At 45.5% G+C, this 12,431-nt stretch overlaps 2 protein-coding genes across 3 annotated transcripts in view; one reads left to right on the top strand and one right to left on the bottom strand.

The window, feature by feature from the left end:
• The first annotated feature begins 428 nt into the window (after nt 1–428).
• Nucleotides 429–9,092, top strand: GSG1 (germ cell associated 1). Its single transcript, XM_088798079.1, is given in 7 exon segments — nt 429–762; nt 3,354–3,675; nt 4,908–5,078; nt 5,748–5,900; nt 6,537–6,648; nt 8,617–8,834; nt 8,837–9,092. Coding segments are annotated over 7 exon segments (1,110 nt in total). The 5' UTR covers nt 429–753; the 3' UTR covers nt 8,962–9,092.
• Nucleotides 9,093–9,763: 671 nt separating this feature from the next.
• Nucleotides 9,764–12,431, bottom strand: part of FAM234B (family with sequence similarity 234 member B) — a 65,667-nt gene continuing 62,999 nt past the window's right edge. For both annotated transcript variants that reach the window (XM_074325987.2, XM_019744757.3), the window contains one exon: nt 9,764–12,375. In XM_074325987.2, the coding sequence (XP_074182088.2) occupies nt 12,370–12,375 (6 nt within the window). In that variant the 3' untranslated portion in view covers nt 9,764–12,369. The remainder of the gene's footprint in view (nt 12,376–12,431) is intronic.

Raw genomic sequence — 12,431 nt, 5'->3', positions numbered from 1 at the left:
TCATTCCTTTGCCTGAAGATTGGGAGAGAAAAGGTAGATAGCTGTAGCATTGCTGGCCTTGGAATTCATTTCTCTCCTATCCTACTCCATCTGCATCCCCACCTCCACCCCCACCCAACACTCTCAGCATTCCATGGGGAGGGATGGTGCTAACAATCCTTATTAATGAACTAACTGGGGGGCGGAGACCACCATGACACAAGGGAGCTATTTTGCATCCATGGCTCCATGAGGCCCTGACATTGCAGATAATAGAGCTTATTAAAGGGATGGAAAACCCTACACAAGGGAATGGGAACCTTTGTAACAACGACCCTATCCTATTTTCTGTGTTTGCCATAAAATCAAGCCCAGTCCATTCACACCAGTTACCTAGGGAATAGCCGTTAGATGGAAACTAGATCATCATTGACTTTTTGAAGCAACTTCCCTCTGTGAATGCAGGTCCTTGCTTCTATGTGATTAATCCCAGATCTCCATTGGCAAGCTCTCCTGTGTAATCTCCCAGAACAGCTGGGCCATGATTACAGTGTCAATTATTAAATGCCCAAGGTTCCTGCAAAGCAGCATTTAATCATGAGGCACTCAAAAAGAAAAAAGAAAAAAATGAGCTAGAAGGGGAGAGGGTTAGGAGGGGCTGAGGGGAGGGTGGCAAGCCTAGTTTTCATTCTTTCAACATTCAACCAAAGAGACTTGGAGCGCAGAAGGCATCCTGCGCTCCTTCCAGTCCAAACAAGCTGCAAAACTCTGACCATGGTCAAGGTAACCAGCTTCCCCCTCTATTGCTCAGAACGTACACTGCTTAATTATTTTGTACCTGGTTCTTTTACGTGGTGTGCCTGTCTCATCATTTTGTTGTCTATGTTAAGCCTATGTTAATTCCGAGTTTTTCTGTTAATTTATGTTGATGGAAGAATTAGTGACATTTTGGCACACACTATGCACTTCTTAATGATCTGAATCCAAGTGTCAGGGAAGCCACTATTTGTCCCTTTTCTAGACAGTAGAATCACTTTGGCCTGGGGCTTGTCAGCATATGCAAAGCTATAACTTTTCTTATAGCTGCTACGTCTTCTGATCACCTTAAGAAAACCATTGCAAAATTAAATTTGTTCTTCCAATTCAAGAGGTATGTGGATCTTGGAAAGAAAAGGCATGTTTGGGGGAGGGAAATAAAATATGTGATGAGGGGTACTATAGGTATTAAAGATAATTCTTAAAAAGGCTCTTGAAGGGATTCCCATTCGATTATCAAGATAATCTTGAATGAGTCTCCCTGTGTCTATCCTTGGTGATCATTCCTTCTGGAAGCAGCCTGTTTGAGCTTCATTCCAAGCTCTTTTTCATCCTGTTTCTCAAATCACTTATTCCTTAAATAGGTTGGCACCCTGGTGCTGCAAAGTGCTTGTACATGGTGTGCGGTTCATTATTTCTGAGTAATAATAACTTACAAATATGTGTAACTTGAAATGTACTAAAGGTAGAATTAAAATCTGATGTGTTGTGATAGTAAACAAATTTCCAAGCCAAATAAGATTGAAAATAAAATTGCTGAAAATGCAGAATTGCCTAAATCCTTAGTTCAATCTTTATACAAAATGATTAAAGAAGATGTTTCACCTAGAAGTCTATTTCCTATTCAAGCAATGGATATATTAATATAATTAGAAAGGATAACTCATAGTAACAGAACAATGACTAAAACCAATAGCATTTTCATAACTAAAAACAAGTTGAAAACATTCTTTTTTGACTCCCGTATCTGGTAATATATTTCTTCCTACCACATGCTGTATTTTTCAGTTCTTACCAAGGTCACCCAGTTTTGCAGTGTGACCACTCCTGGTGGATTTAATTTGTTGAGTGCTTAAAAAAAAAAAAATCATATTAGCAGATTGCTTTCCAAACTCTTTTCTCTTTGCATACTGGTTTTTACATACATATGAATCTTGTATATTCCTTACTGCCAGAAAATAATCTTGCACTTTGTCTGCAGTATGCACTGTTTTAGTCCCTGTAAATTCTGAAGAACAAACTGTTATATTTTGCAGATAAAGTTCTCTGTTAAATGTAGAAACGTTAAGCTCTGGAGATGATGAGAGAGGCAGATTCATGGGCCTATCCCATTTAGCTATGGTTTTATTTGTATCTGTTAAACTAAGCAGATTTGGGTCTGATTAATTCTGATATGAGAGCTCCCCTGGGAAGCTCAAGGTGGTTTACTTTAAGGAGCATCTGTCAGCAACGAATTGCGGGCTTCGTTTCCATTCAGGATGTATTACTACAATAGTACACACTGCTCTATAACAAAGTGTAAGACCTGTCAGATCTCTTTATTTTTCTAAAGCAAATTCAATCTGGCTCCAAGTCACCACTCCCCAAAGTTAAAATGTCTAACATTGGTCATTTTTCAACTAGCCCTCCTCTTCTCTTAGACTAAAACATGAGGAGGCAGTCAGGGGCTCCAGCGAGAGCCACACGGGCCACAGGTCTCTCTGCTGCCACTATGAGTCAAGCACTGGTACTGCACCGAGCTGTGGCAACGCCCCTCCAGGTTCCACCCCATCCACCACGGTCACCCTTGCTGTGGCTCCAGGCCACAACACTTGGGGTCCAGCCTCCATGGGCACCACGCAGCCACCTCCCATTTGAGATTCTGCCATCTCAGTGGCAGTGGATGGGCGATGGACCCAGATAACCACATTTCTCAGAACCCACAGCTCCCTCCCCTCTCCAGGGGCTTCAAGAGCCCCACACCCCAGTGGGTCCACTGCTCTCTTTTATCCTCAAGGCCCCAAAGCCTCTCTCTGCACACACCCCCCCACCCCCCGTCCCGTGATTCGACTTAACATTCGCTAATAGGACATATCCCCCCTTTACTCCTCTCAGAGGAATCTATAATGCAGGGAGGAAGATACCAAAACCTCACTTTCTCACAATAACAAACACCTCAGCAAGTCACTGCTACCACCTTTCCATGCAGGCAAAACCACAAATAATCACCAGCAAGAGCGTTTAGAATGCTCCCTATTCTTTGTCTCCACCTGATATATACTGGCCTCAGTGGCTTAGTCACATTCTGACTGAGATTACCTGATGTTTACTCAGAGCATCTTCAATAAGCCTTTTAGTATAAGAAGGTCCAGCTTAAATAAACACCACTGCTATGGCGCCCACTCCAGGCCACTCCTGAAGCCACGCTTCCACACGGCTGCTTGGAGAAAACTCCCAGCAGCTGGCTGTGCCTGTCATGTTGGAGGAAAGTGGCTTGAACTTAGGGGACCGTAGGGAAGGGTGTCCAGATCTCCAAGGAGGCCCGGAAATCAGGCTCTCCACCTGTTTGTCTGTTACAGATGGAACTCCCGACGGGCCTCGCTGGCCAACGGACATTCCTATCTGCCGTCCTCAACCTGCTGTCACTCAGCCTCTCCACAGCATCCCTGCTCAGCAACTACTGGTTTGTGGGCACACAGAAGGTGCCCAAGCCCCTGTGCGGAAAAGGTCTGGCAGCCCAGTGCTTTGATGTGCCAGTGCCCTTGGATGGGGGCAGGACCAACAACACATCCTCCCAGGAGGTGGTACAATACAGCTGGGAGACTGGGGATGAGCGCTTCTCCTTCCGTACCTTCTGGAGCGGCATGTGGCTATCCTGTGAGGAAACAGTGGAAGAACCAGGTAGCCTCCTCACCCCAGCTGCCTGACCTTTCCCCCTCAAGGGATCTTCTGTAGGCAGAGAAGCAGTGGGAAGCAGACAGCACTCCCCCACACCCCGCCGGCCTCACCCCCAAGCTCACTGTCTCCCACCTCTGTGTTGTGTCCCTTCTCCTTAGGTCGAAAGTCCATCTGGCTTTTCAGCTCCTGCCTCATAGACTTGCTGGTTTAAAATAGCTTACCTTAAAGGGTTTCATTTAGACTTTCAACGTTATGAAAATTTCCATTCTAGCAAACTAGAATTGCTGTTCAGAGACAAAACAAGGAGACGTAACAATTACCGACAAAGCCCTGCTCTGCCCAGCTGTGACCTCATCTGTGTAATTCCGTTTCTACAGGCCTTGATTTTATCATTAGTGAGATGGAAGGATCAGAGTAGATCACCTTTAGAGTCCCTTCCTCCTCCTCTCCCTCCAACAGGGTTTTCTTATTCTAAGTATTCCTGTTACACCACTAATTTAAAAGGCAGGGAACCACAGCTCAGAAAGGGTAACCAGCGGCCTTCGAGGAGCTGCTGACAGAGCCTCGCAGGGCTCCTGCCACTCAGCACATACAAAGTGGGGACTGTGTCAGCACGCCTCAGTTACCGTGCAGGCTTCACGTTAGGAGTGTAGGAGTTGGCCGAGGACACCCCCTCCTCCCTGTTCAAAGCACTCAAAGGTCACCTTGTAGTGAATTTTTTCTATAGCCCAGAATCGTGGCCATTTGCGATCTACTACTTCTCCCAATTTGGGCTAAGGGAAAAAGGAGACAGCAGAGGAATACGAGCTGTGTGTGTATTTAACTTTTATAGCTATTATCGTGCCACTTAACACAGCTCCAAACCACAGTCCCTGTAACAATTCAGAGCCATTCAGACCAGTGGTACAGCGGCAGCAAATGGTATTGGTTAACAATAGGATCCTTAACTCTTCCTGACATGGCAACCGGAACATTCCCTGCGTAGGCACTCTCAGGGAAATGTGGTCTTCATTGTCAGGAACTGAGGAGAGAAATGAATCTTGGGTGACTCTTGCCTTACATTCCTCCATGCATTCTTAACTGCTTTCAAGGAGACATTTACTGCCTGCCTACTACGTGCTGGGCAGGCACTGTGTCAGAGGAAATGAAGCAGTGCCAGGTATGGGGTTGGGGCAAGTTTTCTTCCCGGTTGTCCAAGGAAGCACCTCCAAGAAGCTGGACCTTGTCTGTTTCAGGGGAGAGGTGCCGAAGTTTCATTGAACTCACACCACCAACCGAGAGAGGTGAGAAAGGACTACTGGAATTTGCCACGTTGCAAGGCCCACGTCACCCCACTCTCCGATTTGGAGGGAAGCGGTTAACGGAGAAGGCTTTCCTCCCCCACCCTCCCTTGGGGCTTGTGGCAAGTATGTGGGTTTGATAACAAATTTAGTTGCCATTGAGTTTGGGGCTTCTCTGGATCTCAATCGTGCTGTGCTCTCCTGCTTTCTCTTCTTCAGAGCCCCACAGGGTGACACAAATTCCTTCTAGAGCTGAGTTTCATTCATATGCAGGAATGCAAAACAAGGAATAGCAGAAACAAATCAAGTTCACAAACAAAAAAACCACCAGCAGCTCTAACCCACTCTTGTTGCCAAGTAACCATGTTAAAAAGCTTAGGATTTTCATCCAAGTGTGGAAGGAAGGAATGAAGAAAGGAGGGAGGGAGGAAGGGAGGGAGGAAAGAAACAAAACTGACTGTCCAAAATAAAATAAGGGAATAAAGCAACAAAAAGAATAGGAGTTATGTCCTGGCACGATTTTGTGAAACTTGGATGATTTCTTCTCAAATCTCCCTAACAGTTTTAGTCAATCAAGTTTACTTGATTATGTATTGGGCACTGAGCAGAGTGAGAGCTGTGGGGCGACTGCAAAGAACCCCAAATTAAGAAACGTTCCCAGCTGATTTTGGTGTTGTCTTATTCTCTTCTCTGATGCTGCGAGGCTTTGCTCCTCTAATAAGCAGCATTTGTTCGCCGTTTGTGCAGTTACTTAACTGGCAGGGTGAGGGTTCTTCTTCCTGTGGTTTCCCGCAGAGATCCTATGGTTATCACTGGGAGCCCAGTTCGTCTACATCGGACTTGAACTCATCAGCTTCCTCCTCCTGCTAATGGACTTGCTGTTCACTGGGAACCCTGGCTGCGGGCTCAAGCTGAGCGCCTTGGCAGCTATCTCCTCCGTCCTGTCAGGTGAGCGCCCCAAAGCTGGAGAGGGTGGCTGTCCTCTGCTGCCTTTGAAGCATTAGCTGGCAGGCTGGAGTCTGTCCAGAAGGGAGGGTGGAGGCGCCCAAAGGCAGCATAAAGAATGGAGGTATGAGGTACATTACAGGCGTCTTTCCTTTTCAATTGAAATAATACAAAATTTTACATGGGATCATTATGTACTTCACAAAATGATTTAGCTCTAGGTTCTTCTCATTTGCAAATGTTCTCAATATGTAAATTATTTGGTTCACTTTTCAGTTGTGACATACACACAGCTTTGCAAGCCTGTTGGCTAAAGTAAGAGATGCATATATAAATCAGGAACAAAGCTCACATGGGGGTATGGGTGGGAGGTAAAGTGAGCAGCAGCCCTGAGTGCAGAAACTTTCTCCATAGGTCCAAACCTCAAGTCTAGGGCGGCCTATTGCAATGATACACATTCAGGGAGAAGCCCCCATTACACATTAGTCTTCCTGCAAATGCGGTGGCATATGGGAAATGGAACGCCTCAACACAGGCTGCACCCGATGTGAAATGAGGCGGCTGCTCCAAAATCATGCTCCCTGTAGATGACGATGCCAGCCTTTCTCTAACAGTGCTGCCTTCCTGTTCCCTCTGCAGGCCTTCTGGGGATGGTGGCCCATATGATGTATTCACAAGTCTTCCAGGCAACTGCCAACTTGGGTCCAGAAGACTGGAGGCCACACGCTTGGAATTATGGATGGGCCTTTTAGTAAGTGCTGATCTTCTTTTGAACCTTTCAGCCCCTTCCACAGGCAACCTTCAGTAGATTTGCTCCCCTTAACAATATCCTTGCTCCGTGTCCTTCTGCCTTTTCTTCATCCGTCATCCCAGAAGCCTGTCAGTCAGGAGGCTGGACCATCAGGCCACACCCATTCTTCCCCCACCTTCTGAAGAGGTAGAGAGAATTCCTCTAGCTTGTTTTCTGAGGCTGTTGTCTAGTCCAGGGTTTCTGCTGGTACAGCTATAGCAATTGCTTCTTTACCTGATAATTGCCCTTGGGAAAGGAGATTGATTTTGTATGGTTTATAGAAATGATGCTCTGTATTTTATATATTTCATGATTCATGGTATTGAAGGACAGAGAAATGGAGAATTAGCCTTGAAATTTGGATTGAATTCCATCCCCTTTGGAATTGCTTATTCTCCAATAATGAAGAGTAACTTCTTCCTACCTCCCTTCCTATCCACCAAACTGTGTTAGAAATAAAACTTTGCCTACCAGTCATTCTCTAACCCTTAAGAAACTAAAGGGTCAGCTGTTTTAGGTTTCTCTTTAAAAATAAAAAGCAGCAACCATGACAAAACAAGTACAGTCGAGGTAAGCATGCCCTTTATTTAAGAGTCCCTCCCTTCTCCCCTGAGGAACACTATTCACTACAGGTGCCAACTTGGACTTGCATTAACTGTCGGGATAAGTGCCAAGTACCTTAACAGTGTTCGAAAGAAACAGCACTGGGCTCCAGCTGCCACGCAAAAGGAGGCAATACGGAAACCCAGCCATGTCTGTTACGAGATCCTATCCCTTTTCTTATAGTGTAACATGTGCATCTTGATTGCGTCTTTGGTCTACTCCACCAGCCACCTCTCAGTTTAGCTCATTTTCCAGACCCACCACTTCTCACCTTTTGTCTGTCGACATTTTGTCGTCTGAGCTTTGCTGTTGCTGCAAAGCTCAGACTACAAACCTCCCATTAGAGGCATCCAGCCTGAGTCTACTCAGTCTGTCAGAAGCAGCAGATGGGAACACGCAGCACCAGCGTGTGGCCTGGCTTTCACCATCATCACTTGGCCTCATGAAATCCCTCACTAACCTCACACAACTTCCTGTTTCCTGGGCTTCCCAGAATCACAGGGAGACTTAGGGGTTTGGCTTTCCGAGTTTTTAGGACTGTGTTGGATCAAGGTCCCTGGTGTCTTTCCTTCTTTGTTGAGTCCATGCAGCTTCTCTTCATCTTCGGCTTCAATTCTATGTATTATAAACTCCCTTAAGCCGAGAACATTGTTTCCGTAACAGGCAAATGCCACTAGTGCAACCTATAATACTGCCCAATTTGTAGCAAATGTTTCCCTAGGGCTCTCACAGACTCAACTGTGTCCTCCCTTAAGACTGCTAAGCCCCAAACAATGGGAGAGGAGGGATGATCACTCTGGTATCTGAGTGAAGGAAAATCTTTGGCAGGGTGTGTGTGTGTATGGGGGGTGGGGGGAAGGGGAGGGAGGGATACATTGGACTCTGTACACTGCATACAGCTGAGCTGCAGGTCTATGGAATCTTGGGGATTATACAAGGGTAACTGCAGCTTGAGAAACAGTAGTCAAAAAAACTGTGTGTGTGTGTGTGTGTGTGTGTTTATATATGTAAAAAATAGGCACACCAAGTATAGAAAAGCACAGCACTGACAATTAACCAATTCGGTAAAAACAAATCCATCGAACTCCCAGTCTGATTTTACGTGAGTCTCTCTTTTACCACAAAGCATCCAGAATGTACCTAAGACAGACCGGATTAAGTCCTCCTGCCCACGTACCTGCAACATGGGGGAAGGCAGCACCTCAGGCCCCTAAATCCGTAAGAGGCATCAGCCTCATTTACTAGTAGGAAGGGATCACAGCATTTTTCTTACAAACCTGTGAGAAGGACTCTTACTGTCCAATTTTTTGGTATGTTTGTCCCTAGCACGGCCTGGGTTTCCTTCACCTGCTGCATGACATCAGCTGTCACCACCTCCAACACATACACCAAGCTGGTGCTGGAGTCCAAGTGCAAGCACAGGAAAAGCTTCAAAGGAAACCTGAGCTGCCCACCACATCATCACCAGTGCTTCCTCCAGCAGCTGTCATGTGCAGCCCACCCAGGGCGGCCTCTGACCAGCTACCACCAGTTCCAGCATCGCCCACCCGCTCTGTCTCTGAAGGAGTTGACTTCTACGCAGAGCTACACAACAACGAATTCCAACAAGGCACCAGCCAGGGGCTAAAAGAAGAGCTGGCTGGGTCATGTGTAGAGGAAGAACGGTGTTAGCAGTATGTGGGTTTGGAGAGCAGGCTGAGCCCAACCTTACATGTGTGCTTGTTATCAACATGTGTTTAAGCCAAAGTCTGTTTGTTGGGCATGGTTTTTAGAGGTTAAGAATAAGGGTACGCTACAGGATGAGTCCAAAGGCACGGTGTCAGGGGCCACTGTCCCTGCTCCTTCACAGCTCTGCCTCTTTTCACTATCCCCCACCTATCGCGTTCAGAATTCCCTTCTCTCTCTTACTGACGGCTTATTATGTGCCAGGTTCTGGATGAAGCATTGAAGATAAAGAGCAGAGTAAAATGCAGTTCCTGCCTTTTAAGGGCTAATCAATCTGGTCATCTGTCTGGGATCTGGTGAAAGGGAGATGGGCAAATCAGCAGATGATTGTGGCTCAATCTTGCATGATGCACTTGAATTTCCTAGAAGTCACGGAAGGGAAGATGAAGTCGCTTTGACACGTGTAACACGTCCTCCACACTGCCTATTACATGGCCTGCATCCAAAGAGTGGGTACCCAATGAAAATTAGATACTATCACGGAAGCCATCAGGAGACTAGTATAGATGAGGCTTCTACCCCATGCAGGGACAGGCCTGCTTCCAGAAATGGGCACTGAAGTTATTCAGATAGGACTATGGTTCTCCCGTGGAGAACCACATGGGAGACTTCCGCAGTGAACAAGCCTGTGGCACACACTCCTCTCTGGATCCCCACCTTCTCATCCATCCACTTGCCCTTTCTCTTTTCCATAAGGGAAAACAAACCATCCTTGACGACTAAGAAGAATGACAATGGCACACAAATATGTTCCTATTACATAGTATTTATTTGTTCTGTAACAATTCACATTTTAAATGGTGCTTCCTGACAATATATATACCAGCTGCCAGGGTGCCACTGTCCCTGTTCCTTCACAGCTCTGCCTCTTTCACCATCCCCCGTATCTCATGGATAGCAATTTACATTCAAGGGGTTGGTATCACCATACCACTAGAAGGGCGAGGAGAGACCATCTGCGGGAATGGGAATATGGTCTAGGGCACACGGGAGGATGTGTGAGGGAAGGAAGGAGATTGCAAGGAGGATGATCCCTGCATTTGCAGAAGTCGTTACTACTTCTAGGTAATTGTCATACTGGCTTTGCTGGCAACCCCACGTTGGCAATGGAGAAAGAAAGCAGTACTTCCTATCTCACATATCTGGGTGGGTGGGTATCTATGAGGAAAAGGAAGTTTGGGGACACACTGGACAAGGAACCAGCACCCACATGGGTCAGATGAAGCTTCCTCAATCTTCCACCATCATTTATACCCTCTGACTGGTTGCAAGAGGGAGAAGAAACCTGAAACCTGTACTGTGTTTAGCAAAGAGATTCAAACAGTCAAAACAATCTATGTTAAGTTGGTTTGCAAACACACCATGAAGAATTTAGGGACATTATGTTTTTCTAGCTTCCTCTTACATATTTCTGGAACTCATCCAGGATAAATACAGTCTTCTGCCCAAAACAATGCCCCCAAACCAGGTCCTCAGGAAACAACTTTGCACTTTACTCCTGCCTAAACTGGCTGCCTTCCCAGAAAGCCTCAATATGGTGGAGAACCGAGTGTCAGCCTGGAGAGCTCAGCCCAGGCTGCAAGACCACCACCCAAGTTGTAGGCATTCAGTCACCTATAAATTAGTCCTTAGAATTCTCTACTGGAGCAAACTAGACCCTACGCTCTGCTAGCCAGGTAGATTCAAACCCTAGAAGGGAACCTGGAATCATCCCCATACTCTTGGGTATCCTGTAATTATTTCCCCAAGTTTACAATAAGCTTGACCACACATGCCTTTTAAAGTGTTGAAACCAAATTTGTTTTCACAGGTTTAAGGCAGGGGGTGCCCAGAAACCTGGGAATGCCAACCTGTAGGCCAGGCAATGTGCCTGCGTGGAGCTATTGCCACCAACCTCTGTGATGTCATAATGCTTACCAGTTGGGCAATTAATATATATCCCCTAATTTTCTGGAATCTCTAAATTTTCTGGAATCCCATTATTAACACAAGCTAAAAATATATAAGTTCAAGTAAAGAGAGAACCTGAGTTGCACTCAGGGATGACCTATCAAAATTATTCAAGAAGAAAAGTAGTTTTCCACCAGCTAATGTGGGACTTTCTGCTAAACAATGATCTAGAAGTTTAGGAGAGAACTTAATAGAAGCACTATATTTATATAGAAGAAGGGAGAATCACTGGAAAAAATTCTAAAGAACTTAACCAATTATAAAAGTTACAGTATTTACATAGGAATTTTCTCAAAATACAATGCTTTAAAGGCTCTACAAGGCAGATGTACAAGACAAAATAGTTGCATACTGGACTCATGGAACAGAAGTCCAGAAACAGCTTTGCTCTCATGCAAGCAAAGCAAAAATATCCCTGAATAAAAGAGAGCAAAAGAGAAGCAGTAAGGAGCATGCCCAGGAGAATATGCTAAGAAAGCAGTGTAGATATGAAGCAGAGATAAGGATATCTGCCTCAGTGGTTGCTGACTTCTGGTTTTCCAGGAAGTTGGGGATAACATACACACTAGAACTTCTTAAGTGACTGCAGTAAAAAAGATCATGACTGGCAAAACGAAAAGACCACACAGTAACATACGGACCTCGTCAGAGGTGGGTCATTGAAACTGTATTTCTCTTGCTCCTCTTCTGATAGGAATATGGTTCTTCTTACGGTCACTAAATATATAGAGATGGAAAGTGTGAGAGGAGACGGGACACGTCAGACAAGGGAGAGATGAAAATGCTGGGGTGGCTAACTCCGTCTCCCGCTGTCAGCCTTTCGCACTGCTGCTAAGAGTGGGGAGAAGCTGAGGAACAGGTGGGGAGAGAAAAAGGAGAGACATGAGTGGCCCTCAGAATTAGAGGCAGGCCATCTGGAAGCCTTAAGATGACCACACAAACCAGATGTATTTCAGAAGGACAAGAAACGGGGTCCCTGAAGCTTAGGACGTATCTAGAAAATGCTTTATCACAATGCTAAAAAAATATACACATACGGCATAATGCAAAACAAAATGTTCCAGGGAAAAACTTCACTGGAATTTCCCAGTAAGAGTTTATAAATTAGACATACAAAATATAAAACACTTATGTAAGATTCACATTTCCAAATTATCCACACAGAGTGCCTAGAGGGGGTTAATACGGGGATTGAAAAGGTAGGTAAAATACCCCAAGCAAATGGATCGTGCCGTTATCAGAGAACTCCAGCGTGCCTTCCGAAGTGCTCTGCAACAACCACACAGAGGTGGTGAAATGAGGTTGGAGATGTCTTCCTTCTCTCCAAAGAACTGATTTTACACCGACAGGAGAGAGACGGTATCCATTCTGTTCGCTTCTTCTGAAACTAAAGATTCCATCAGACTAGATCTAGGGAAAAAGATGCAAGTATCAGTGACTTTAATTTTTTCCATGGCAGAGAAATG

Source organism: Rhinolophus sinicus, chromosome 1 (genome assembly GCF_057876585.1).
Source record: "Rhinolophus sinicus isolate RSI-liver-muscle chromosome 1, RSI-T2T, whole genome shotgun sequence".
Classification (NCBI taxonomy): Eukaryota; Metazoa; Chordata; class Mammalia; order Chiroptera; family Rhinolophidae; genus Rhinolophus; species Rhinolophus sinicus.
This window is presented reverse-complemented; position numbering and strand designations above follow the sequence as displayed.